This window comes from Aedes albopictus, chromosome 1, assembly GCF_035046485.1.
Source record: "Aedes albopictus strain Foshan chromosome 1, AalbF5, whole genome shotgun sequence".
NCBI lineage: Eukaryota > Metazoa > Arthropoda > Insecta > Diptera > Culicidae > Aedes > Aedes albopictus.
The window spans coordinates 167,337,687-167,365,075 of NC_085136.1; the positions used below are offsets into that span (position 1 = coordinate 167,337,687).

Sequence of the window (27,389 nt, forward strand, 5' to 3'; positions counted from 1 at the left end):
CCAATTTGACTGAACTATGAAATGTGTACATAACAACTCATGAGAAAACTGTCAAGTTCGATTCAACTATAAGTTAGGTTAAAAAGCGAAGACGAACTTATTTCAGAAGTCGTTTCAGTGTCCAGTCCAGTCCTTATGTTTAAAATGTCAAAGATAAATCGCATTTAATTCGGTTGTTGTACAAGGCAATTTCACATGAGAGAGGAAGAGAAAGAATAGTGTTGAACTCATCCACTGATTTACGGTAATCTGGTCTGCGTCTTTCCGGGTTGACCTACATTCGTATTCCTCTCATCGCACTCTACATACCTAGCCCACCATATCTCTTGGATATGCAGTCTCTAGGACACCTGGTTTACCACTTTATTTAAACATTTTATTGACTTTAAATAGATGTTTCTATTGGAATGGAGTGGCCGTAGATCGGACAGCGAAATAAAACACGTGTGTGTTCTATGAGCTACAACAGTAAAGTGATTTATTTCTCTAATCTTATTGCTATGCGCACCATGTGCGTTACCATGGTGACATGTTCTAATTCAAATATTTCATGGCATGCTGCGCCTCACGTCGTCATCTCCTACACTCCTCCTCGACGGAAGGACTCCAGCAGCTTCACGGAAACCCTTCAGTTTGACGGACTGTAACGGCTTCGTCATCATATCCGCAACCATCGCATCAGTCGGACAGTAGCGGATGTCGATTTCCCCATTCTGCAGCAGATCTCGAACGAAGTGGAATTTCGTCTCGATGTGCTTCGAACGGCGGCTAATGGTGGGCGAATTCGACTGCTTGATCACCCCCTGGTTATCCTCGAACACGACCACCGGCGAGGACAGCTTGATGTCGAAATCATCCAGGATTCTACGGACCCAGCGGAACTCTTGGAGACACTCCGCAAGCGCCACGTATTCCGCTTCTGTGCTGCTCAGTGTGACGCAGGTTTGCTTCTTCGAGCTCCAGCTGATCGAACCACCAGCGAAACGGAACAGGTAACCGGAGGTTGATTTTCGATCACTCGAGTCACCTGCCCAATCGGCGTCGACGAAGACCTTCAGTGGTGATCCATCTACGCCGAGAACCAACTCGTCGTGCAGCGTGTGCTTCAGGTATCGTAACACCCTTTTTGCTTCCAGCCAGTCTGCTTGAGTTGGGCAACTGGTCTTCCTTCCCAGTATGGACACAGCGGCTGCTATGTCCGGACGCGTGTTCACGGCCACGTACAATAAACCACCAATCAAGCTGGCGTATTGATGATTGTTCGGCAGTTTGTCGGTGTCATTCTCCTCCTTTGATTGGGTGTGGCCGGGATCAAGAGGAAATTTCGATGGCCTTGCTTCTGACATTCCGAAACGGTCCAACAACTTTCGGATGTACGTTGCCTGGTTCAAGCTCACTCCGTTGCTGGATCGGTTCACCTCGATGCCCAGGAAATGCTTGATGTCTCCCAGCGACGTCACTTCGAAATGTTGGTTCAGTTCTCGAATGATCTGCTCATATTCTGCTTCTTCTTCACAGGCTATCACCAGATCGTCCACGTACACCACCAAGTAGGTGCACTTCTTCCCGGATCGGCGGACGTAGAGGCACGAATCATTTTTGGACTGTTCGAAACCCATCTGCTTCAGGACGGCATCGAACGTCTGATTCCATACGCGGGCGGATTGTTTCAGCCCGTACAGGCTTTTGCGTAGCAAACACACCTTGCCATCATCCCTCGTGGTTAGACCCGGCGGCATACGCATGTACACGGTTTCCCCGAGAACACCGTGCAGGTACGCCGTCTTCACGTCGGCGTGTTTGACGATCATCTTCTTCTGGCTAGCGACCGACAGCAGAACTCGAAATGTGACCTGCTTGACCACCGGGGCGAAGACCTCGTCGAAATCGGTGCCGTACTTCTGGGTGAACCCCTGCGCCACCAGCCGAGCCTTATACCGCACAACGTCGCCGTGTTCGTCCTGCTTGCGCTTGAATATCCATTTGGATCCGATCGCTTTCCGACCGGCTGGGAGGTCTGTCAGCTCCCACGTGCGGTTTGCACGGAGCGATTGGAGCTCCTCCTCAATTGCTGCCTTCCACAGCGCGCTTTCGGGACCGTTGATTGCTTCGTCGTACGTTCTTGGCTCAGGTGGAAGATTGTGCGCCAGACTACTTGTCTCTCGGAACCGAGCAGGTGGGATTCCCTTCGTGGTGCGTACCGATATGCGCACCGGAGTGGGTGGCACAACTGGCTCTTCGTGGAAAGATTCTTCACCAGATTCATATTCCGCATCCGAATCCACATCGACATCATCGGCTTGATGGTCTGGTTCGGTAACGGACTGGCTGCCACGCGGAAGCGGCGATTCGATCTCGATGAAATCGGTTGGTTTGATCGAATGCTTTGGTGGCTTCTCTCCCTCCAGAAAACGTGCGTCTCGGCTGATCACCACCTTGTCGTTAGATGGATCGATAAAGCGATATGCTTTGTGGTAGTCGGAGTACCCCACCAGCGTCATCTTCACAGCCTTTGGTTGCAGTTTCGACCTTTTCTCCGACGGAATATGCACGTACGCTTGGGTGCCGAAAACGTGCAAATGGTTGAGGTCCGGCTTCTTGCCGTACCACGCCTCGTATGGTGTCATTTCGGTCGATCTCGTTGGCAGCATGTTTTGCAGATGGGCAGCGGTGTTGACCGCCTCGGCCCAGTAACGGTATCCCATCTCACTGTCCAGCAGCATACAGCGTCCCATCTCCACCAACGTTCGGTTTTTCCGCTCTGCGACGCCGTTTTGCTGCGGCGTGTAGGCGGTCGTGAATTGTGGAGAGATACCTTTTGAGCGGTAGAATCGTCCAAGGCGTTTGGACTTATACTCCCCTCCTTGGTCGGACCTGATGACTGTTGGGTATCTGCCGAAACGATTGTGTACCATTTCCACATAATCTTCGATTCTCTCGATGGCGTCGGACTTGCGCTTGAGAAAGTACACCACCGTGAACCGACTGTGGTCGTCGATCATCGTCAGGAAATATCGAGCTCCTCCTGGCGTCACGGTGTTCATCGGGCCGCAGATGTCGGTGTGAATCAAATCAAGCACCTTGGTGGATTGCGGACCAGATTGCTTCGGGAACGGAAGTCTCGCCAGTTTGCCTTCTAAACAGCATTCACATGCGGCGCTGACACCACAATCGCGCACGCAAACGCCAGTCGTGAGCCCCTCGCGTACCAGCCGTTGAATCGCCTCGATGTCACGATGCCCAAGCTTGCGGTGCCAGTCGTGCAAGCAGTTTTTCGTATGGTTGGTGGCGGCGGCCTTCGAATCGTGGCTGCATACATTGAGGTGGTACAGCCCACCACCCTTGGCCGCTACTCCCGCCACGCTACCGTTGTGTTGAATGACGCACTTGCTGGCGTCGAACGTGACCAACGCACCCTTGTCGGTCAGTTGTCCCACAGAGATGAGATTCGCATCTAACTCTGGAACGAGGAGCACATCTGATAAGATAATTTCTTGTTTCTTACCTTTATCGTCCTTGCAGAAGAGATTGCCGGTTCCTTTTCCGGCGACATCAGCCACGCGCCCGTCGGCGAGTGCAACGGACATTCCCTTGATTGGCTCCAGTTGGTTGAAGAAGGCTTCGTCACTGCACATGTGACTCGATGCTCCCGAGTCGACGATCCAGTTCGTTGGTTTCATCGCAGTAGGCGTTGGGTGGGTAGCGAAGGCGAACGGCGTCATCACTACCACGTCGTTGCCCTGGGCAACGCGAGCCTTCGGTTTTGGTTGCCTAGCGACGTCCTTCTGCTTCGGGTCGGTTTTTCGTCCAAGCGTGGGGCAATTTTTCTTCACGTGCCCGGGTTGCTTGCAATGGTGGCACACGATGGATTTGGCTTCGACGCGCAAAATGGACTCACCTCGGCCGGATCTCTCGCTTCGCTTGAGGGCTTCATCCAGCAGCTTCCTTTTCACGATGTCCATCGTCAGCTCGTCTTCGGGGCGGCTCTCCAATGCGGTCGTCAGCGTTTCGAATGATGCCGGCAGGCTTCGCAGAATGAGCACAACCGTCAAGGTGGCTCCCAATTCCAGCCCGGCATTCGCCAACCGTTGGAACAAATCCTCCATCTCGTGCAAATGGCGTTCCATGTCGTCGCCGTCCGAGTAGGTTAGGTTGCAAATCCGCTTCAAAATCGAAACCTTCGATGTGAGCGAGGTTTTCTGGTGGTGGTCCCTCAGCGTCTCCCAGATTTGCTTGGCCGTGGTGCACTTACGGATCAAAGACTGCTGCGTGATTCCGACGAACAGCGAAATCGTCCCCTGCGTCTTGGCGTCTCCGTTTGTCCATGCTTCCGTGACCGGTTCTGGCGCGTCGTTGGTAACGTACCTCCACAACTCCTCGCGCATCAGCAGGCTTTTCAGCTGAAAACTCCAGCTCTCGTAGTTGTCGCTTCCGAGTCTCTCCATGCTGAACTTCTCCATTTCGTCGGTGACCGGCAAATCCAATTGCGGCGTGTCCTCGAACAAAACTATCCGGTTTTCCGGTACTTTACTCGCGACCGAAAAAGAAAACTTTTACTAGTGGAACTTCCGAATGGCCCATAACCTATTGGAATGGAGTGGCCGTAGATCGGACAGCGAAATAAAACACGTGTGTGTTCTATGAGCTACAACAGTAAAGTGATTTATTTCTCTAATCTTATTGCTATGCGCACCATGTGCGTTACCATGGTGACATGTTCTAATTCAAATATTTCATGGCATGCTGCGCCTCACGTCGTCATCTCCTACAGTTTCAACTTATTCACTTTTTTCTCTTTCATTTCCTTTGCAACAACTGAATAAAACTGAATAAAAAATTAAAAAAAAAGCACGGAAAAAGATTGTTTCGGAATAGTGAATGGTTCAAACGTAAGAAAAACAGTATAATATATTGTTACATAAAGATCGGATGTAAATGTATAATAGCTACAAATGTGCAAAGCTTTTAGCGAACCATTCCATTACAATACACTATATTGTAGCTGGTACACTGTATGGTACAGGAATGGTTTTCACCAAATACCCTATGGTTAGTTTTTATCCGGGATAACCGAGCGTACCGAGTTAAATCTGCTGTTGATAACTCAGTAAAAAGATGGGGAAAATACCGAGCTGATCTTAGTGTGTGCTCTTTTCATAAATCCATCTTATGAAATCTTGAGTGAGCTTGAAATAGGGCGAAAGTAACATGATCGATTTCTCTTCATCGATCCTCTCTTCTTCAAATAAAAGTGACAAGATGCATGTTTTGTTGAATTTTTTGACAATAGGACGCAAGAATGCATTGCCGCCTAGCGTTCTATAGTGACAAAGTTCATTCAAACTTGTCACTTTTATTTGAAGAAGAGAGGATCGATGAAGAGAAATCGATCATGTTACTTTCGCCTTTTTTGAAGCTCACTCAAGAAATATGTCATAACAAGCACGATCAGTTTTCATAAAGTATTTCTTTACTTATTGCGAAAAAACATAAGGTATTTTGATGAATTTCGTTAGTTTTTTTCGCTGAGAGTAGTGTGTCATAGACTAATTCCAAGACCTCGATGTACCAAAGAAAACCATTAAATTTTCTGTGTCCAGTCCGGTACCCAATAAATATTCATTACCGTGTATTGTTTTCCGTGTAAATTGCCTTTTGTGTAAATTTATAGTCCTGTTCAACGACGCAGGTTGAACTTGCTCGAAGTTGCTGCATCTTGCTCTTAATACCCATTAGTCATCAAACGAGCAACTTCGAGCAAGTTCAAATTACGTCGTTGAACAGGACTTATAATTACGTAAGTGGGTACCGTGGATTGTTCACAATCTGCGAACTTGACTGCGGAAAAAATCACGACCATGACGCCGCTGCCGGCACCCTCATAGACACTATAGATTCCATAGACTCGCGGAGACATGGTTGAGCAATACGATTTATCTTGATGGTCAGTAAAATGTAAAACGCAAAGTTTAACAGAGGAACGAATTTATTATACAACTAGCTTGAGTGGTGTCTTGAACAGGAATGAAAAAAGTAGCTCCGTTGTTTATTTAAGAAAACTTAGGTTGCTAAGGAAACCTTTGGTTTCCAAGGAGGTAGTCAGTACACTGTGATACCGATTTACTCCAACACCCCCCCTGAATCGGTTAGTCCAAGGAGGGTCCTTAGTTCGCGGAAACGTCCAGGTTCCAGGGGTTTGGTGAACGTGTCCGCAATCTGGTTTGCTGTGCCGATTGCTTCGATTTGAAGTCGCCCTTGTGCCACATGGTCGCGAAGGAAATGGTGCTTCACATCGATGTGCTTCACACGCTTGATTTCGGTGTTTGTGATCATCGCTATGCACCCACGGTTGTCTCCGAACAATATGAATGCCGTGCCTGGACGAACTAGCTTCAGGTCCTCGAAAATGTTATTTACTTCGCCAAAGTCCGGCAGCTGGAGCTTTTGATCGCCCTCACCAGATCCATCCGGTGCAAGTTTGATCGCCCTTACCAGATCCATCCGGTCGCCAATGATGAGCAAATTTTCAGCGTATTTGATAATGTACACCCCCCCTCGATCGGTGATCCTGGTGTACAAGCAGTAGTCGTGTTGGGAACGGGTGAAGCCCAGCTCCAGAAGCAGGTCCTTCAGCTGATTATTCCAACGATGAGGGTTTCGCTTGAATCCGTAAAGTGACCGTTCCAGATTGCAGAAGAAGTACCGCTCCGTCATGCGCTCCGGTTCACCATCGACACACTTCGATTTTGGTGGAACCAGGTCGTCCAGGCGCTCTACCAGCTGAAAAACGTGATTGTCAGCTAGTGGCTTCAGCTCTTCGTCAATCGGTTTCTCCCAGAGGATTTCATCGGCTCGTCCAGTAATGTCCTTGTATGCCTCCGAAACATCGAAAATGGTTCGTTCCTCCTGTGAGGGAGTGTTCAACCTAGAGGAAGCGAAGGATTTCCTCTTTATTGCCGTCGAGCAGATACAGAATTTCTGTACCTCAAAAACTCTCACGACAATAACCATCAAGGTCAGTGGCCTCCTCCAAAAGGGACTGGCTACCCGAAGAGCTTCACTGAATGTTCCCTGATGGGTTAATCCTCCTCCAAAAGGGACTGGTTACCCGAAGAGGATTAAGGTTGAACTTCTCTTCCAAAAGGGACTGGTTACCCGAAGAGATCCACTCTGTGGCTAGTTCTAAAACAAAATTCTCCTCCAAAAGGGACTGGTTACCCGAAGAGAATTAGGTGGTTTCGGATATTTCAAAACAAAGAGTCTGACTTGACTCGTACTAGAATCTACCGCGAATCCTTTATTCATGAAACGGGGTCCCCTTATATACCCTCGTCCAGACCTCTCCAGACATTTTCGCACCCTCTTTTTAACATGTTTTTTCCTGATCCTGTGGAAAACTATTCCATTTGTATATGTACCGTCCAGAAAGTATGCTCATCCTTTTCACATCATTAATTTGCCATGATCGATCAAGATTCTAACTTGCATACATATAATCTTGCTATAAACCTTCCAAGCAAATCTTGCTTACAATTAATTTAGCCGAGTTGAGAATCTTTTCAGCAATTAAGCCTCTGCAATAGATTAGAGTTTTCCTGGATTAACTCTTGGTGGTGAGCATGGATAGTTGCATACAATTGTAATCCTAGCGGTGCTTGTCTGGTTTAATAGGGTTTCACAATATTGCTTAATCATAATGCTTATGTATAAGTGGCAAGTCTTTATCTGACTGCGCAATATCAAATTCGATCGCATAATTCATCTCACGCATGCGTATTACCGGAGATGCCTACATGAATCGATCTAATTTCTGTACTACCACACATCTAGAATTCTTGCATCATATGGATCATGAATGAACCTGAATATGAAAACGCGTAGTAAAGATCATGATTGATCCTGAATATGAAAACGTTTTCATTCAATACAACTTGATCATTCATTCCCTATAATGTTCTGAATGTATGCGATCTGCGTATCATACGCTTAATAATTGACATTGACATTGATCTTGCGCTAGAGTTCCATTGCCAAGCATAACCGTAGTAGCATCAGGCACAGAGAACAGACATCCAGGCTAGAACAAATTTCATTCGGAAAGTTGTGTAAGGATTTGAATCTTTACTTGAGTAAGGTTGCAAACCAATACACGATGACAACACTAACGCCACCAAACACCATATTGCCACAGTCAGTGGTGAATTGAAACATTTCAAGTGGTGAATTAAATTAGTATGGGAAATTAACCGATTGCTGCGCCACGCTATTGCCACTTGTGTTGCCGATTTCAAATGGCCGTTAAATTCCTTACACAGTTTCGGAACTGGACTTGGATGTCTGTTCTCTGTGCATCAGGGAAGTGGAAAGCAAATGATTTGTTTATAAATATGTGCTCTGGACTAATCGTTTACTACGCGCGGTTTGTTCCGCGCTGGATTATGTGTTTATCCAAAACAGTCTCTTCCATAACGCTACGCGATCAAAACATAATGGTGATAACGTTTGGTGGAACGTTGGCTCGTTTCCAATCGATTCAGATTGATTTTTGCACATTGGAATTTACACCGGTCTACATGAATTTGTGACCAACGCGATTCATCAAACGCTATTTTTACAATTATTATGTTCCTTATTATTATAAATCATTATATGTAATAGGAATATTTGTGTGGCACTTCTCTTGCCATTACTATAATCAAGTGAAGAGTGAGCGTTGAATACATTGTGTTTTGGCAGTATAGACTACATCAGTCTGGCCACCCCTGAGGAGAAGAAGAAGAATACATTGTGCTTACAATAGATAAATGAGACTTTGACCAAACCATCGACGTGGCGACATTCCGGGGCCCGTAATCATCCCCGTGATTTACCTTACAAAATTCGATGCCACGTTTGTACATTTAAAATTCCAAACAATTTTCATCCCGATTTAACATTTGTTTCTTGTGCTTTGGTTCAAAGCGTTCAAAGGCTCGAGAAGATGATTTTTTGTTGAGAAATTTCCCCTTTCTAATGTTATAATTTGTGTTTATGTTTCGGTTTGTTTTTGTGTCCGATTTATTCTGCTTCTGATGAATAATTTCATCGGAAGTAGATTCGTCAATTACTTCGTTTTTCTTTCGCTTAGTCTCCTGAAACTGCTGGACCTTCTTCACCAATTGTGTCTCCTTGTCCTTGAGGTGGGCCGCCTCCGAGCTCTGTAGGCTGAGTTCCGACAGCAAACTGCTCTTTTTATTTTGCTCCTGCTCCAGTTGACTGTGTAGTGCTAAAACCTTCTCTGATTCGTGCCGGTATTCTCCTTCGAGTTTTTGAAATCGCTGCTGAGTTTGTCGGTAATCTATTTTCTGACAAGCCACCTTCGCCTTGTTCAGCTTTATTTGAGGTTCCTTAACCTCCTGGTTGTATAGGCTCTGAACCGCTTTCAATTCGCATTCGATCGAAGTGATCTTCTTCTCCACCTCGGAAATCTTGTTCGACAGGTTCCGGTTGTCTTCAATGGCCTGCTGTTCCCGCGTCACGGACCTGTCCAGATTCCCCACCAACGAGTGGATCATTCCCTCGAGTTCCTTCTGCAATTCGGTCATCTGGATTCGGGCGCTCTCCAAAGGTATGCGCGTCCGCAGATCGGCCACTTCTTGCTGGAGGGCATCCTGGGCAGCTTGGAGGCTTATCACTTGTGACTGCAGATCTTTCGCTTTCTTCTCAACGTCCGACTTGGACAACCGCAATTCTGTCAGTTGCTTCTTCATATTTTGGCTATTCTCCGTTTCGTTTTTATAATTTTCCTGGATATGCATCAACTGCTTTTCCAACATGTTAATCTTGTCGTTGTACTGTTGGTTGTTTTTAACTGTCTCAATAGCTTTTTCTTGTTTAGAGATCAGTTGTTCTTGTGGTACTTTTACTCCAAAGCCTTCTGTGGAGAAGTAATTTGGCATCATCCCCTTCATAGATATTTCATCAGTATTTTTTGCCTCGAAGTCATTGATCATAAAAATATGATTTATATTTTTCTGTTTAGGATGCCTATTCAGTTGTCCATGTACAACCCATCCTAGCTTCGTTCTTCGGGCGATTGGTTTATTGAATGCTCTTGATCGCCCTTCCAAACCTATCATGAGGAATGCATGAGGTTGGCCAAGTAATAGCTTTGGTTCAGCTTCATAATATCCTTGAATATCTATTCCAGATAGATACGGATAACGGTGAATAAGTTCTTCCCGATCCAAAGATTGATAGGGCAAACTTAACTTTTCTACTGTGTTTATGTTGTTCAATGTATAGGTACGACCTTTCATTCCACAAATTTCAATTTGAACCTCTTGGCTATTATTCTCTCGTATTGTTTTACCATTCGTCCAAGCAAGTGTCATTGGACTGTTAATACCTTTGATTCCCAGTTCGTTTACTATATCTTGTTGAACCAGGCTGGCAGATGATCCTGAATCCAAGAAAGCAAAGGTTTCAATTTCTTTATCCTGGTATTTAAGTATGACCGGGATAATCTCATAAAATATTTTATTCTTCCTTCTTAGATGGCAGTTTACTGTTTCTTCTTTTCCACCTTTGGATAAACCTTGTTTAATATGTAGTAAAGCATGATGTTTCCTTCCACATCCATCAATTTTACAAGGTTTTGAAAATTTACAATTCAAAGCTACATGCGTAGTAGAGTTGCAACATGCATAGCAAATTTTCTCCTTGGCTGCTAGTTCCCGTCTTTTCATGACATCCATTTGTTTAAATTTAAAACAATCTGAAGTCTTATGTGCTGACCGACAAATTATGCATTTAAGCGAAGGATTTTTCTTATCATGAAAATTTATCTGATTAGTTCTTTCGTTTCTTGGATTACGTTCCGACATCAATACCGTAGCTAAATTTTCATGTGGTTTCAACCAATCATAAAATTCAGATATTGTTGGAGCTACATATGGAGCCTGAGGAGTAGCTAGTGCCTTTTGATCCTCCAAGCTCTCAATCCATCTTCCTCTAAGGTTTTCTGGTAATTTTGATGTGAGATCACGAAGTAATCTTTGATCATTAAGATACTCCGGATGATTCAAACTTTGCATATTTGTAACCAAACTGCCAATTGCCCCGACGAAATCAATTATCGATTGAGGGTTATCATAACGCGGAGTTTTTACTTGAAATATATCTCTGATGAGACCAGTATAGACAGCTTCCACTCTCCCGAATCTATTTTCAAGACGATTCATGATTGCATTGATATTATTTGGATCGATCAACAGAGAACTAACTGATTTTAAAGCATCTCCCTTCAAATATTTTTGCAATCGCGTCAGATTTTCTAAATCAGAGAATCCCCCAGCCCTGGTGGTTTGGTCAAAAGTCATTTTGAATCGCGGCCACACTTTATGTGATCCATCAAAATAAGGCAATTCCATTAAAGATGGTCTGCACAAGGATTTTTTAAGATCATCATTTGGATCACCCAACATAGATATATTTGATACACGGCCTTTCCACATCAATTCCATATCTGAGCATTTAACACATATCCATCGATCACTCTTCTTTGGAGGTTGCGATAGACCTGCGCAGTTCAAATGGAACCACCGGTCGCACTCATCGCAGCATACCATAAATTTACCTTCTTCATCTGGTTTGTCACAAAGACGACAATGACCAGATTTATTTGTGACAAAGTAATTTTTTTGCATGATTAACGTTTTGTTTACTTAATTTCAAGTAGATCGATGACGAACAGCTACGTCCCGGTTGATTTCTAACACCGTCCCAGACTAGGCCTTCTTTGTAAGGCGGTAGCCGACAGTGATTACCTGTTGCGATGTTCTGCACACACCGTCCCAAGCTAAGCCTTTCCACCAAGGCGGTAGCTGACAGTGGCGATTTGATTTTCTTTCTTGCTGGTAACAAATACCGTCCCAAGCTATGCCTCTTCCTAGAGGCGGTAGCCGACAGTTGCGGTTGAATTTGTTGCTATTGATGACAAATACCGTCCCAAGCTATGCCTCCTCTTCAAGGCGGTAGCCGACGGTTATGGTGTCTTTCCTGTTCTTTGGCGCTTTTGACCTTCTCGGCGTTTTTAAACTTTTATTCACCGACAATTAACATCTGCTGATCATCCAATTAATTCAACAAAATTATTGCGTCGACCGTCCGGTTGCTCCTTTCGCCGATGAGGTAGTATTCGATACGGTTATGACGACTTACTTTGGCTTCCCGGCACTGTTGGCCTCTCGACGTTGTTATTCTTTCAAACTAATCGCCGACAAATGATTGCTGCTGCACATCCAAAAATTGATCCAACAAGATTATTGCGTCGACCGTCCGTTTGCTCCTTTCACTGATGAGACAGTATTCGGTGCGGTTATGACGACTTACTTGGCACTTTTGGCCTACAATGGCGCTCCCCGTTTGGATTGCCGTCAAATTCCTTCAGTTTGAAGGATTACAGATGTGTTGCTGGATCTACACTGTAGAGCACTTTTTTGTAACTCTTCTTTAGCACTTTTGGCTCAAAGCGACACTCACTATCCGGATGTCGATAAATGTCTCCACATTGGAGGTAATAGTGTTGACACTGTTCAATATAGTTCACGTAACTGTGATTCCTGTTACTTTTATTGGCTTGCAATTTCACTTGGACTGCGGTTTGATCTTCACAGTTTCCCTTGGTTCAAACTTGAACCTTATAGTTTTCACTTTACATGTTCTTCCGAATTACGCGATTTTAAAGTGAAATTGTTTTACGGACAACTGACTTATTAGAAGGCGTCAGCACACCTTTTGAAACCACCAACAATTATTATCCTCTCTGGAGCCACCAAACTGTGAGGGAGTGTTCAACCTAGAGGAAGCGAAGGATTTCCTCTTTATTGCCGTCGAGCAGATACAGAATTTCCGTACCTCAAAAACTCTCACGACAATAACCATCAAGGTCAGTGGCCTCCTCCAAAAGGGACTGGCTACCCGAAGAGCTTCACTGAATGTTCCCTGATGGGTTAATCCTCCTCCAAAAGGGACTGGTTACCCGAAGAGGATTAAGGTTGAACTTCTCTTCCAAAAGGGACTGGTTACCCGAAGAGATCCACTCTGTGGCTAGTTCTAAAACAAAATTCTCCTCCAAAAGGGACTGGTTACCCGAAGAGAATTAGGTGGTTTCGGATATTTCAAAACAAAGAGTCTGACTTGACTCGTACTAGAATCTACCGCGAATCCTTTATTCATGAAACGGGGTCCCCTTATATACCCTCGTCCAGACCTCTCCAGACATTTTCGCACCCTCTTTTTAACATGTTTTTTCCTGATCCTGTGGAAAACTATTCCATTTGTATATGTACCGTCCAGAAAGTATGCTCATCCTTTTCACATCATTAATTTGCCATGATCGATCAAGATTCTAACTTGCATACATATAATCTTGCTATAAACCTTCCAAGCAAATCTTGCTTACAATTAATTTAGCCGAGTTGAGAATCTTTTCAGCAATTAAGCCTCTGCAATAGATTAGAGTTTTCCTGGATTAACTCTTGGTGGTGAGCATGGATAGTTGCATACAATTGTAATCCTAGCGGTGCTTGTCTGGTTTAATAGGGTTTCACAATATTGCTTAATCATAATGCTTATGTATAAGTGGCAAGTCTTTATCTGACTGCGCAATATCAAATTCGATCGCATAATTCATCTCACGCATGCGTATTACCGGAGATGCCTACATGAATCGATCTAATTTCTGTACTACCACACATCTAGAATTCTTGCATCATATGGATCATGAATGAACCTGAATATGAAAACGCGTAGTAAAGATCATGATTGATCCTGAATATGAAAACGTTTTCATTCAATACAACTTGATCATTCATTCCCTATAATGTTCTGAATGTATGCGATCTGCGTATCATACGCTTAATAATTGACATTGACATTGATCTTGCGCTAGAGTTCCATTGCCAAGCATAACCGTAGTAGCATCAGGGAAGTGGAAAGCAAATGATTTGTTTATAAATATGTGCTCTGGACTAATCGTTTACTACGCGCGGTTTGTTCCGCGCTGGATTATGTGTTTATCCAAAACAGTCTCTTCCATAACGCTACGCGATCAAAACATAATGGTGATAACGTTTGGTGGAACGTTGGCTCGTTTCCAATCGATTCAGATTGATTTTTGCACATTGGAATTTACACCGGTCTACATGAATTTGTGACCAACGCGATTCATCAAACGCTATTTTTACAATTATTATGTTCCTTATTATTATAAATCATTATAATAGGAATATTTGTGTGGCACTTCTCTTGCCATTACTCTAGGGGCAGGACAGATCTAACGAGAGCAAATCTGTGTTCGAGGTGTTGCTCAGAATTCCTCACAGTTCCTCAGAATTTCTCCCATTTATGCCAAAGTGTGATCTGGCACCAATGTCAAACTGCAAAGTGTTGCATGTGCTGAATGAAAATTGCAGTTTTGGGGATGTCTTTCGATAAATTTCGTCGATCATTGCTAAAAAGAGTTACTCAGAAATTTTCAGAGTTGCACTCGTTTGCACAGTGTCTTGCCCCTAGCCATTACTATAATCAAGTGAAGAGTGAGCGTTGAATACATTGTGTTTTGGCAGTATAGACTACATCAGTCTGGCCACCCCTGAGGAGAAGAAGAAGAATACATTGTGCTTACAATATTGACCTCGCAGCACCAAATCGGAGTTCGCCAGTTGGACTAGCGAAGCGAAGTTTTCAGCGAACTTTCTGTCATTTCTCATCCGACCCGACATGCATCCCTGATGTTTTCGTTTTCAGTCTGACGCAGTGTCGACAGTCACGACTTTATCCTACCTGGGGGTCTGTCAGTGCGAGCGCGCCAAATTTTGCGTGAGTGAGCATGTGGTGTTGGTGCTTAAGGTGAAACGGTGCGGTAGCCGCTGTTAATAGGGCAAATTATTTCGGTATTTATTTTTTGCTTTTTTTGCGAAAACTCAAGCTGGAAAGTGTTTATTTACTGAAAACAATAAACACACGGGTACAGTAAGTTAGCAAGTCAAAAATTTGATGTGAAATTGGTTTTTGTTTTCACAACGGAAAAATGTTTCTGAGTACCATGGTGAGTCCGTCTCATCTCACCTTAAGTTCGCTAGTAATGCAGTGAAATTTGAGCGATGCTCATTCTTCGGTTTTCTTCCAAATCCACAATAGATAAATGAGACTTTGACCAAACCATCGACGTGGCGACACCTCCTCTCCTCGTTCCACAGGGTCCCTTGGAACTTCGCGTGTTGGATGGACAGCATCTGTAGAATTGGAATTTATTATACAACTAGCTTGAGTGGTGTCTTGAACAGGAATGAAAAAAGTAGCTCCGTTGTTTATTTAAGAAAACTTAGGTTGCTAAGGAAACCTTTGGTTTCCAAGGAGGTAGTCAGTACACTGTGATACCGATTTACTCCAACAATTTAAGTGTGTTTTGCCGTGAATTTAGAGTGTACCGAGCGAATATGACGTCACGCAATCCATTGTCGTTATTGAAATTGTGACGTCATGCTCGTTTGGCTACACTGTAAGATCAAAGTACTCTTTAAAGGGTGAAAAAGTACCCATTTCGAGAGTAACTAGGTGAACTCATATTGTGTTTCCAGTTCAAAACCGAATTAGCGACATTTTTTCTTTTACTTCCGCTGCTTTTGCCTTGCGTTATACACTATGTCGGAAGTGGGGCGCTGTATAGAATACCAGGTGCTAGGTATGCACTTCAAACGGAATCGCTCATGAAATTTTCGTTCAGTGCATTATTTTTCCGTGACCGGAATGGTCAAGAAATTTAACACAGCAAGCCCCATTTGTTTTGACGTTTCGTTTCAGCTCCGTACACGCTAAGGTCAGTTTACCCAAATATGAGTAAAGTTTACTCATAATCGCCGAAAAGTGCACAACCTCATTTTATGGGTAAAGCCCCATTACCCATATTTGAGTAATGGGGATATATGAAAAATATAGGTAATATTTACCCATATATAAATATTTTATTTTGGGTAAATTTAACGCATATTTGAGTAAATGTTTTCTCTCTAAAATTTATATTTATTTAAAATTTATTAATATATATTATATTCATATAAATTTAAAGAATGTGCAGAGAAATTAAATAAAAAAGAAACAAGAAGCTTTATTCTAATCTTAAACAAACTAATACATATTAAAACAGAAAGTAGAAAAAAAATGATAAAATTGCGCTCCCGCTCGCATCGTTAACGACCTAGTTTACGACAGCTGTGGTCAATCCTAGTGCATCGGATGAGGTGGTGCTCGGGGTGGTGGTGGAGATCCCACCATATACCCCACTGCGGCGGAATCCCATCGTACCGTGGAATCGGAGTCAACGGGGGAGATGCCTTGGCGACGACAGACCGGCTGGTGCACTTCGTAGCAATCGAAGGGATCGATTCCGGCTGAACGTCGGCAATGGTGGCATCGTACTCTTGATCGCACTGGGCACGGAAAACATTCTATTGCGTACTGTGCGCCTCAGGAGTCCTGACGACGGATGTCCACTTGGCCAATGAAAACCATATCTGGAAAAAACATTTGTGGTTGAGTCCAGTAAATTTCCCTCAAGGTAAGATCCTGAGCTCTGAAACACTTACCTCTCGGATAATCCCCACCGGAACGCTTTTTTCTAAATCATTGCCGGGCGGCGGCAGCTTTCACTTGCGTTTCAGCAATCTCAACTGGGCGTCACAGCTATTCCGTGTAATTTCCACCAGCTTGTCTCGTACATCCCGATGATTATGGCCGAATTCCTCCTCCCAGTCGTGGTTTTGCTCACTGCTGCTTCCACAAAAGTGATCGCGACTGCCAATTTTCATCCAAATATGGGTAAATCATGATTACCCATATTTGAGTAAACTCACTTAACCAACAATGTGGGTATCGTTTACCGTTTTTTCTCAGTACATTTTACCCATAATATGAGTAATGCATATAAAACCCAAATATGGGTGAATCAACTACTCATTTATGGGTAAACTGATCTTAGCGTGTACTAGGATCCGGAATAAAGCGACGCTTTCTCATTTCTTGAGCGATTCCTTGCCTGAATTTCCCACGCATCGAGATAGGCCAAGAAATTTCTTGCGATCAGCGTACTACCCATAACGCAAGGCGAAAGCAGCGCAAGTAAAACAAAAAGTGTCGCTAATTCGGTTTTGAACTGAAAACATTATAAAAAGAGTAAACGACCTTTACTCTTTAAAGAGTAAAGCGCTCGTACGTCAGTTCACCGTGTAAATTTTACCCATTATTCTGAATCAATTCGGCTGGGAAAAAAGAGTAAATTTTACTCTGTTTTAATTTTTTTCGGAGAGATTTTGCAGGCTTTTTATTTTAAGGAAATTTTGAATAACCGAATGAACAATTTACAGTGGTGCATGCGAGAATACTTCATTTGCTTTAAATATAACAGAGAATCATCATGAATGCCATACATAACTTAACATTACTTGTAAACGCGAAGAAAATGTTTGTTCCTTCATGCTTCGTTGTGAGGCCGAGATCAACATTACTTAGCTTGGCTATGTTTTGGCCAAACTTCAATAGTTGTTTTCGGGATATGTGCTTCATTCGCGTGCTGAGATGTTCCGGTGGATTTTCCGTATGGTGGGGGAATTAAAAGTTGTGCCATCTTTTAGGAGTTCTGGTGGGATTTTGGTGCTTCGAATAAAACCTGCAAAAATAAAATAGATACTTTCTCGAGGTTTAGAACTTGTTGCAAATATATATACATATATATATATATATATATATATATATATATATATATATATATATATATATATATATATATATATATATATATATATATATATATATATATATATATATATATATATATATATATATATATATATATACGGCACTTACCAGCACTTCTACGATCAGTTTTCTATTTGAAATCTGCAGAACTTTATCAAAATTTAATTTAAGATCTGTTCCTATTAGTTTATCAACAGAAAAGATAACAGAGGAAAAAGTCCAAGATGATTTTCACCCACAAATGGGTAAGAGCTCCGTTCAACAAAAAGGGCAAAATTCATTCTTTTCCCAAAATTTCAAATTACTCTGTTTTTTGACAGCTCCATACATTTGCAAAAAGTGGGTACTTTTTGCACTTTAAAGAGTAATGCCGAGTTCGCAGTGATACACGAACTGACAGTTCGTTTGGCTACAGTTGTCTTCGCCTCCGCGAGTCTATGGAATCTATCCACTTATCCGCGAGCGGTAATGGCGGCGGCGGGCACAACCAACCGATTCGAATTTTGACGTTTCGTGGGGATCGCAATCGGTTGGCGCCACCGATCGGTGGGTGAAGGGGTGAGGAGGAGAATGAAACTGTTTTGACTTTCCCCCAAGAAACGTCAAATTCCGAACCGGTTTGATATGCCCGCCGCCGCCATTACCGATCGCGGATAAGTGGATAGTGTCTATCCACTTATCCGCGATCGGTAATGGCGGCGGCGGGCATATCAAACCGGTTCGGAATTTGACGTTTCTTGGGGGAAAGTCAAAACAGTTTCATTCTCCTCCTCACCCCTTCACCCACCGATCGGTGGCGCCAACCGATTGCGATCCCCACGAAACGTCAAAATTCGAATCGGTTGGTTGTGCCCGCCGCCGCCATTACCGCTCGCGGATAAGTGGATAGGCACCCTCCCTGATTTCTAGTGGGGCCCAACTCTATTAAAACAAAAGCTGTGGTGAATTTTTGACAACTATTACTCATTTCCAAATAAATTCAAATTAGAGTGCAAGTAGTTTATCTGTCAACCCAGGCGCTGTCATTCGACGAAAGCAAAATTTTATTTTTATGGCGACAATTTCAGCAGTCGGTGGTGTCTACTCGAAGTTTGTTTAAATTTCCGCAATTTTTCGTCGTTTTCCATCCGGTTTCAGTAGGAATAGTTGTGCGAAAAACTGTTCAAAAGATAATTCATAGAGTGCTGTTACGCTTTGAACGATTACGATCGCGAATCTGCGGTTTTTCGTGCGGTGAAAAACCGAAATCGCCATGTCTCGTGGACCGGGTCCGATTCCAAATCGGTGGCTTTACTGTCCACGGAAGTCGGAAACCCTGATTGCGGACAAATTTTTGGCTTTCAAGACTCCGCTCAAGGATGCGTTCGAATCGCAAATGCCGATCGAGTGTTGTTTCTCGCCGGAGATGCTGTTCCAGGTGATGAAAACCTACCGGGTAAGTCCATTCGGATCAGAGTACGTTCCAGCGTAACTGGTGAGAACGCTGATTTGCAAAATGTTTGACTATTACACTTTCAGGTCAAAATCGGCCTGTGGATTGATCTGACCAACACAAACCGTTTCTACGATCGGAGAGAAATCGAGGATAACGATTGCCAGTACGTGAAGCTACAGTGTCGTGGCCACGGTGAAACGCCCACAGTGGAACAAACGCAGGCATTTATAGAAATAGTCGAAGAATTCAATCGCGACCACCCGTTGGATGTGATCGGAGTCCACTGCACTCACGGGTTCAACCGGACGGGTTTCCTGATCGTGTCCTACATGGTGGAGAAGCAGGACTGCGCCGTTGAAGCGGCCATTGCGGCATTTGCTAAGGCCCGCCCGCCCGGCATCTACAAGGAAGATTACATCCGGGAACTGTTCCGGCGTTATGAGGACGAGGAAGATGCCCTTCCTGCACCGCCGCTGCCAGATTGGTGCTTCGGTAAGTTTTTGCTATTAGTGGTGGCTAAACTTCACTAAGTCTTAGGATCTACTCTGCAATCAAATTTTATTCGGTTCTTTTTCTCAATTATTTCATTTTGTTTCTCGCCAAACATCACACGGTAGATAATAATATTTTTTGTGTTTCTTTGGTTTTCAAACAGATGCCACAGATGGTTCCAGTAACGGTCATGCTGTTCCCGCTGATGAGGACGACACAAATGCTCAAGAGGATCCCGATGAGGACACCAACGAGGGAGAATCTACCGGCACGAAACGCCGTCACGATGGCGAAAGTAGCAATGCAACCGATTCAGCCGGTGGCAGCAAACGCAAGAAGATGAAGAAAGAATTCATCAACAGAAATGCTCGATTCATGGAAGGAGTTCCTGGCGTGACACTCGTCAGTGACCAGCCCCGACTAGGGAACCTGCAGAAGACGGTGCAAAACATGTGCGAATGGAACTCTACCGGGTTTCCCGGCTGCCAGCCCGTATCCATGGATAACATGAATCTGAACCTACTCCACGAGAAACCGTACAGGGTTTCCTGGAAAGCGGACGGCACGCGGTACATGATGTTGATCGTGAAAAAAGATGAAGTGTATTTCTTCGATCGAGACAACTCGTGCTTCGCCGTTTCGGGTATTAGTTTTCCACAGCACCAGAACTTGCACAACCACCTTACCAACACTCTTCTGGATGGGGTAGGGCAAATTGAAAATAATTTACTAAAATTTAGTAACTAAACCAAATTAACAATTATTCAGGAAATGGTAATTGACAAAGTCAACGGGCAGAAAAGGCCTCGATATCTGGTGTACGATATTGTTCGATATGAAAATGACTACGTCGGCAAGAAACCATTCTTCCCAGATCGTTTGATGTACATCGAAAGGCGCATTGTTGGTGAGTATTTCATAGTTCAATAACTTTTCAGATCGCGTCACTCCTTTAGCACAACCGTCAACTCTGATATTCTCTGGTACATCGAGGTCTTAGAATTAGTTCATAATAACACCGGCTCAGTACGACTGCATCGACCGACACGATCGATCGTGTTCGCGGTGTGCTCGCCAGAAAGTAAACTCCATTGGAGTATGTATAAACGAAAAATTAACTGGCAATATAGTCCTAGATCGCTGTGCCATTTTCTGCTCTTTTGTCGCAAAAGAGCAACCAGAAGTAGAAGAAGAAGAACGAAGCGGCGCAATCGCACTGGCATACATCGCAGAGCTATTGTGCATCATCCGGGACAGTTCCACTATAACGGTGGAAACACTCTTGCATGCATAACCATCACCCCTAAGTTTTTCACGGAGTGTATCCTTGTGCGATTTCTGAGGTTACGTGAAAGCACTTCAGACTCACCTCTGTGTCGTAATAAACTAGTACTCTATTCTGGAAGTAGCTTCCGAGAATCTTGTACAAGTACCTGGGTATCCCAGACGAAAACGAGCATCGGAAATAGTCGCCCAACTTGTACTATTGAACGCGTTCGTTACATCCAGTGTCACTACTACACAGTAGCGTATCCACATCCGTTGGAGCGTATATCGCCATCATTTCGGACCCATACCGAGTACCCGCCGGCAACGGCAACTGGGCCTCGGATGGGACCAGGAAAATGGCGGCGATATGGACGACGGGTAAATACCCCGTGCAGGAGTTGGTGTCTACTACCTACGAGGGCTTCGTGGTCGCCAAAGTAAACGGGGTCTTCTTCTGTAGCTGTTATGCGCCTCCGCGGTGGCCGATCGAGCGGTTCACGCAAATGCTGGACCGCTTAACGACCGTGCTAACAGGGCGAACGCCGGTGGTAATAGCGGGTGACTTTAATGCCTGGGCTGTGGAATGGGGAAGCCGTTTCACGAACCAGCGGGGTCAGATCCTGCTAGAAACACTGGCCATCTTAGATGTCGACTTGGCTAACGTCGGTACCAAGAGTACCTATAGTCGAAATGGAGCGGAGTCAATTATTGACGTGACCTTTTGTAGTCCTGGCCTAACAAGTAGTCCGAACTGGAGAGTAGATGATGGCTACACTCACAGCGACCACCTGGCGGTTCGCTACAGTATCGACTACAACAACAGCAGACAGCGGATAGAAGAAGAGGCGGCTAGGCCAAGGCCAAGCCCTCGTAGGTGGAAGACATCATACTTCGACGAAGAGGTATTTAGGGAAGCGCTCCGCCGGTTTAGACGGTGACGAGCTGGTAGCGGTGCTCTCACGTGCGTGCGATGCGACCATGCCTAGGCGAGTCCACCCTAGAAATGGGAGGCCACCGGCTTACTGGTGGACCGACGCGATTGCGGACCTGCGCCGCGCCTGCCTACGGGCTAGGCGGCGGATGCAGCGAGCACGATCAGAGGAAGAGCGAAACGAACGGCGGGTGGTGTTCGCCGCTGCAAAAGCCGCGCTCAAGACCGAGATAAGAGCAAGCAAAAAGGCCTGCTTTGAGGGTCTCTGTCAGAGTGCCAATACGAACCCGTGGGGTGACGCCTACAGGATCATTATGGCCAAGACGAGAGGTGTGATGGCTCCTACAGAGCAATCTCCAGAGATGTTGGAGGGGATCATTGGAGGACTTTTTCCGCGTCATGATCCTAGTCCTTGGCCTCCTTTCGTAGGACAGTCGGGGACTGGGGCTTGCGATGAGGAAAGGGTCACCGATGTGGAACTTGCGGGGATAGCTAAGTCCCTTAGCGTAGGTAAGGCCCCAGGTCCGGACGGAGTTCCGAACCTGGCCTTAAAAGTAGCTATTGCAGAAGCTCCCGAGATGTTCAGGTCTGCTATGCAGAAATGCCTGGACGAGGGAGTTTTCCCAGAAGCTTGGAAGAGGCAGAGCCTGGTGCTATTGCCAAAGGCGGGGAAACCACCCGGAGACCCGTCGGCATATAGACCAATATGCTTGATTGACACGGCGGGGAAGGTGCTCGAAAAGATCATCCTCAATAGAATGTTGAGGTTCACTGAGGGCGTAAATGGTCTCTCGAGCAACCAGTATGGCTTCCGGAAAGGGAGGTCCACTGTAGACGCTATCTTGTCGGTTACAAAAACCGCCGAGAAAGCACTCGAGCCTAAGAGGAGGGGAATTCGCTTCTGCGGGGTAGTGACTCTGGATGTAAGGAATGCATTTAATAGCGCCAGTTGGGCTGCTATTGCCAATGCGCTCTTGCGTCTGGGGATACCGGAGTACTTGTACAAGATTCTCGGAAGCTACTTCCAGAATCGCGTACTAGTTTACGACACGGAGGTGGGTCGGAAGTGCTTTCACATAACCTCAGGAGTCCCGCAAGGTTCCATCCTGGGTCCGGTGTTATGGAATGTCATGTACGACGAGGTGTTGAGGTTAGAGTACCCAGTGGGAGTGGTGATTGTCGGATTTGCCGACGATATTACGCTCGAAGTCTACGGTGAAACGATCGAGGAGGTGAAGTTGACTACCGACCACTCGATCAAAGTTGTGGAGGCGTGGATGCGGTCCAGAAAACTGGAGCTGGCTCACCACAAGACAGAGGTGACGGTTGTTAACAACATGCAGTCGGCGCAGCAGACGGAGATCAGTGTAGGAGAGTGCACTATCCTGTCGAAGCGCTCCGTCAAACACTTGGCGTGATGATCGGCGATAAGCTCACCTTCGGTAGCCACGTTGATTACGCCTGTAAAAGAGCCTCCACAGCTATACTGGCACTGTCCCGGATGATGTCCAATAGCTTTGCCGTGTACGCCAGTAAGCGCAAGCTTCTGGCTAGTGTCGCTACGTCCATACTGTCCGGTCACGGACACTGGACGGAGGATGGCCGGCTCTTCCCACTGAAGAGGACCGCAGGAACGAATGCTGCAGACGATAGCTCGACGACGGGGTTTCGGAATAACTCTTAGTGGAAGCCTTGTAAAAGGCTGATTGGTTCGGCTGTCCAAGGAAAAAGGCTTTGGATTTAATTTCCAACGATGTTTATTCTATCACTGATCAACACAAACTGATGCTCTTCGAGCGAATTCCATTACATTTATACCCTACCCCAACATTACCAAAATACACCGTCCACCAATCAGCGCGAGCCTCGCTCGCATTGGTCGGTGCCCTGCTCGACGCTGCGATGCGAACATGTCGCAGCATGTTCTTCGCGTCCCTGCCTCGCTTCGCTCGCATGATGATTCGGGCCGCCGCCACCACTCGCATGTGGTGGCCGTCGTCGTCTCCGTTCAAATGAGCAGCCGCTCGTCGGCCGTCAGCCAAGCAACAGAAGCATTGCCGTTCGGGTGGGTAGTGCGCAGTCATTCATTAGATACAAACACAGGTGTTAGTAAGGGGGGCCGAAATAACCCGCGGTCGACTCGGGATTAGTTGGTTGGGATTTTGGGATGTAAATGTTACGGGTGAGGATATTTAGGATAACATTAAACACAAACACATATTTACATTATGTACGCTCCGTGCGCGGACACATACTAAGGTCGGCCCGGCGTGGGGCACTGCGCTAAATACTGAAAGCTACCGTGGTAAGCTGGAGTGTACTTTCAGGATGATATGCATGAGGGTTGCGAGCGCGTACCGTACCGTGTCACGTAACGCGTTCTGCGTCATCACTGGTATGGTGCCTATCGGCATCTTTATCAGCAAGGGCGAGAGCAAGGGCATGGAGTGCTTCGAAATGCGCGGCACAAGAGGCATACGAAGGACTGCCAGGATGGCCTCCATGGTCAAATGGCAGCGCGCATGGGACAATTCTACCAAAGGAAGGTGAACCCACAGGTTGATACTGAGGGTAGATAGTTGCATTAATAGGCGCCATGGCCTGGCGATAAGGCCTGAAGGGTAGTGATACCATTGCTTTCAGCAGGTCAGGTCTGGCTGCACGTAGGCATCAGTTCTTGACGTCTGCAAAACAGTTGGGCGCTGGCGTGGGGTTGACCCTGCCCGTCTTCCGAGGGCAAAGGGAGTGGTGAGGACCACTTGGGAAACTGGCTAAGCGCCAGCACGCTACCGTGATGGACTCTCCAAAGTGAGTCATCGATGTTCGTTGCTGCAGGCTACGCAGCTAACCTTGAGGGTGCGATGTGCACTATCCCCTCTCTGAACCAATGCCTTTTTGGTGGTTCCAGAGAGGCGAAGGGTTCGGCGACCATAGGAATGTTGTTTAGTGGCCATTTTTATTAACGTCACTTTAAACTATGAAGTTCATTCGTGACGGTAGAACGGTAGCGTGGTTTTAATATGAAAATGAGCTGCATTGTGCACATTTTCAGTGCGGAATGCCATTCTTGCTGTTGAGCAGATTTTTCCCCTATGGTTTAGAAGCTTTCCAAGGCATGTGATAATGATGATTTTATTTTCTAAATAATGTTGTTTCGTCAGTCTGAAGGTTTGTAGCCGGTGCCAGTGCCATCACTCACCAAGCATTTCCGTCTCTTCTAGGACCTCGAACGGAAGCCATGAAGCAGGGCATCATCGACCAGGCGCGCCAGCCATTCAGCATAAGACACAAAGGTTTCTGGGATATAACACAGGCGCGAGCACTGCTGGGGCCAAAGTTTGCCAAGACCCTGTCGCACGATCCGGACGGGTTGATTTTCCAGCCGGCCAAAGAAAGCTACGTAGCGGGCGCGTGCCCGGAAGTACTTAAGTGGAAACCATCCACGCTGAATTCCGTCGACTTTAGGTTAAAGATTGCCGTGGAAAGCGGCGTGGGGTGAGAACCGAACAATAAAACTAGATTTGCTGGTTCAAATGAACATGTTTTTTTGTTGTTTCAGAGTTTTACAGAAAAAGATTGGGCTGCTATTTGTTGGAAGTCACGACCGCCCGTTTGGTCAAATAAAACTTACTAAGGAGTTGCGGGAGCTAGACAATAAGATTATCGAATGCAAGTATGAAAACAATGCCTGGGTCTTCATGCGCGAGAGAACGGACAAATCTTTCCCTAACAGCTACAACACAGCAATAAGTATGGCATATCTACCTTATTTCAGTTGAGTTCTAATAACTAATCATCTTTTCTTGAACCGTTTCCAGGTGTTTGTCAAAGTATTCAATGTCCCGTAACGACTGAAATTTTGTTGAATTTTATTGACCATAAAAGGTATCGAGAGCGTCCACCTCTGCCAACAGCATTTCCGCAATAATCTGCTGAAAACTTGTTTCACCATATGCTGTTACACTCATCGATTTGTTTAAGATGTCTCTACTAGTTTAATGTAATAATTGAAAAAGACAAAAAAAAAACTATCAAATTGTGATTTGATAAAATAGACATATTCAAAAATTGATGTTATTGTTTGCTATCTAATTTTCATGACGACCAATTCAAATCATTGCTTAAAATATTTCCGTGAGTTGACACATTTCTCTCATCCGGCGGTTAACTTCACCGGAATTCTCCGTGTTTGAGCAGTAGAACCAATCCACCTCTCTGGAAATTCGCCTCTGTCCAGTCCAGGCACATCTTCATATACCCATTCGGAACATGCCAGGGTGAGCTTCGACGGCCGCCGCCTTTATGGCTTCTACAATCGGAATATCGTTTGGACTGGTCCCCTTGTTCACCTTAAGCGATTTTTTTCTTGTGACGAGCTCTCCATCTGCCCGGTCGTCACTAGACTGGAGAATAGAGGTAATAAACTATAGAGGGAGAATGTCGCTGGCGTCGCCGCCGAAACATCTCTTGCTGGCGAAGATAGGGAGGTATATGAGTGTCAAAGCGAAAAAGTATGCAGTTTGACAGATAGATACCCGGGATGTTTTCGAACGAGAAGAAAGGGAACAGCAGCGACATTCGTCCTCTATAGTTTATTAACTCTATTGACTGGAGTCACCTTCGAAGAGCAATCTTTTGTGAAAGATTCGACCCTGCACCGAATCGCCAGATGGTCACTAAACGTGTACGCATCGTCAACCTTCCAGTCTTATAATCATGATTATTTTTATTTTATTTATTTATATTATTTTATTTATTTATTTATTTAATTTAATTTATTTATTTAATTATTTAATCACTGTAAAATTCTGCTTCAAATGAGTGCCACACTGATAATTTTCTCCGTTCAGGTTAGTCTCATTAGAATTTTCTTGACAGTGAGTACCGTTGTACGTGTATCACACTCGTATCACAAGTCTGTCTGGGGTATTAGCTTTATCTGTCCAGTACCCGGTGGTGGGAATGCGGCACATGTCGGCCAGTAAGGCGATATCTGTACTTGACTCCGAGCATGAAATCAAGCATTTAGTGGTGCCCAGTTGCACTCTTTTGCAATGTGACTTTCCTCTCTGCACTTCCTGTAGAATTTGCCCCAATCGGGATCTCTATGCTCCTAAAACTTGTAACCTTGCTCGAAGCACGCATTAGACTGCTTATAGATGCTGAGAGAGTACACTGACCATCCAACTCTGATCTTCCAACTGCGGCCGCCTTGCTAATCTCCCCTACACTGAAAACAATCCAAACGTCATTGCTACGTGAAAACATACGTGATTTTTTTCCATCGTACTTTTCACGTAGCACCTACGTGATCCTAGGTAACAAAATGAATTAATGAACTCTTTTCAATTCACTCAGTCCACCGGATAACAACATCAGAGCTACGTGTTTTTTCAATGACATTCACCAAGTGATTTTATGAGACCTAACTGGTATTCTAGTGGAATACCCTTTACGAATCCCTTC

At 45.1% G+C, this 27,389-nt stretch overlaps 2 protein-coding genes and 1 long non-coding RNA gene across 3 annotated transcripts; 1 reads left to right on the forward strand and 2 right to left on the reverse strand.

Annotated features, from left to right (window-relative positions):
• Positions 1-6,120: 6,120 nt before the first annotated feature.
• LOC134284937 (uncharacterized) lies at positions 6,121-14,272 on the reverse strand. Its single transcript, XM_062844553.1, has 3 exons — positions 12,699-14,272; positions 9,108-12,571; positions 6,121-6,906 (listed from the first exon to the last, which is right to left on the reverse strand). The coding sequence occupies exons 2-3, from the start codon at positions 11,685-11,687 to the stop codon at positions 6,121-6,123; spliced, it is 3,366 nt and encodes a 1,121-aa protein (XP_062700537.1). The 5' UTR covers positions 11,688-12,571; positions 12,699-14,272.
• A 1,855-nt stretch (positions 14,273-16,127) lies between these two features.
• LOC115266570 (uncharacterized) lies at positions 16,128-17,023 on the reverse strand. The gene is made up of 2 exons (XR_003897305.2): positions 16,629-17,023; positions 16,128-16,556 (listed from the first exon to the last, which is right to left on the reverse strand). It is a non-coding gene; the product is annotated as an uncharacterized LOC115266570 (long non-coding RNA).
• A 1,807-nt stretch (positions 17,024-18,830) lies between these two features.
• Positions 18,831-25,995, forward strand: LOC109431612 (mRNA-capping enzyme). Its single transcript, XM_019707848.3, has 7 exons — positions 18,831-19,231; positions 19,315-19,723; positions 19,887-20,428; positions 20,492-20,630; positions 25,145-25,418; positions 25,483-25,673; positions 25,742-25,995. The coding sequence occupies exons 1-7, from the start codon at positions 19,049-19,051 to the stop codon at positions 25,849-25,851; spliced, it is 1,848 nt and encodes a 615-aa protein (XP_019563393.3). The 5' UTR covers positions 18,831-19,048; the 3' UTR covers positions 25,852-25,995.
• The last annotated feature ends 1,394 nt before the right edge of the window (positions 25,996-27,389 follow it).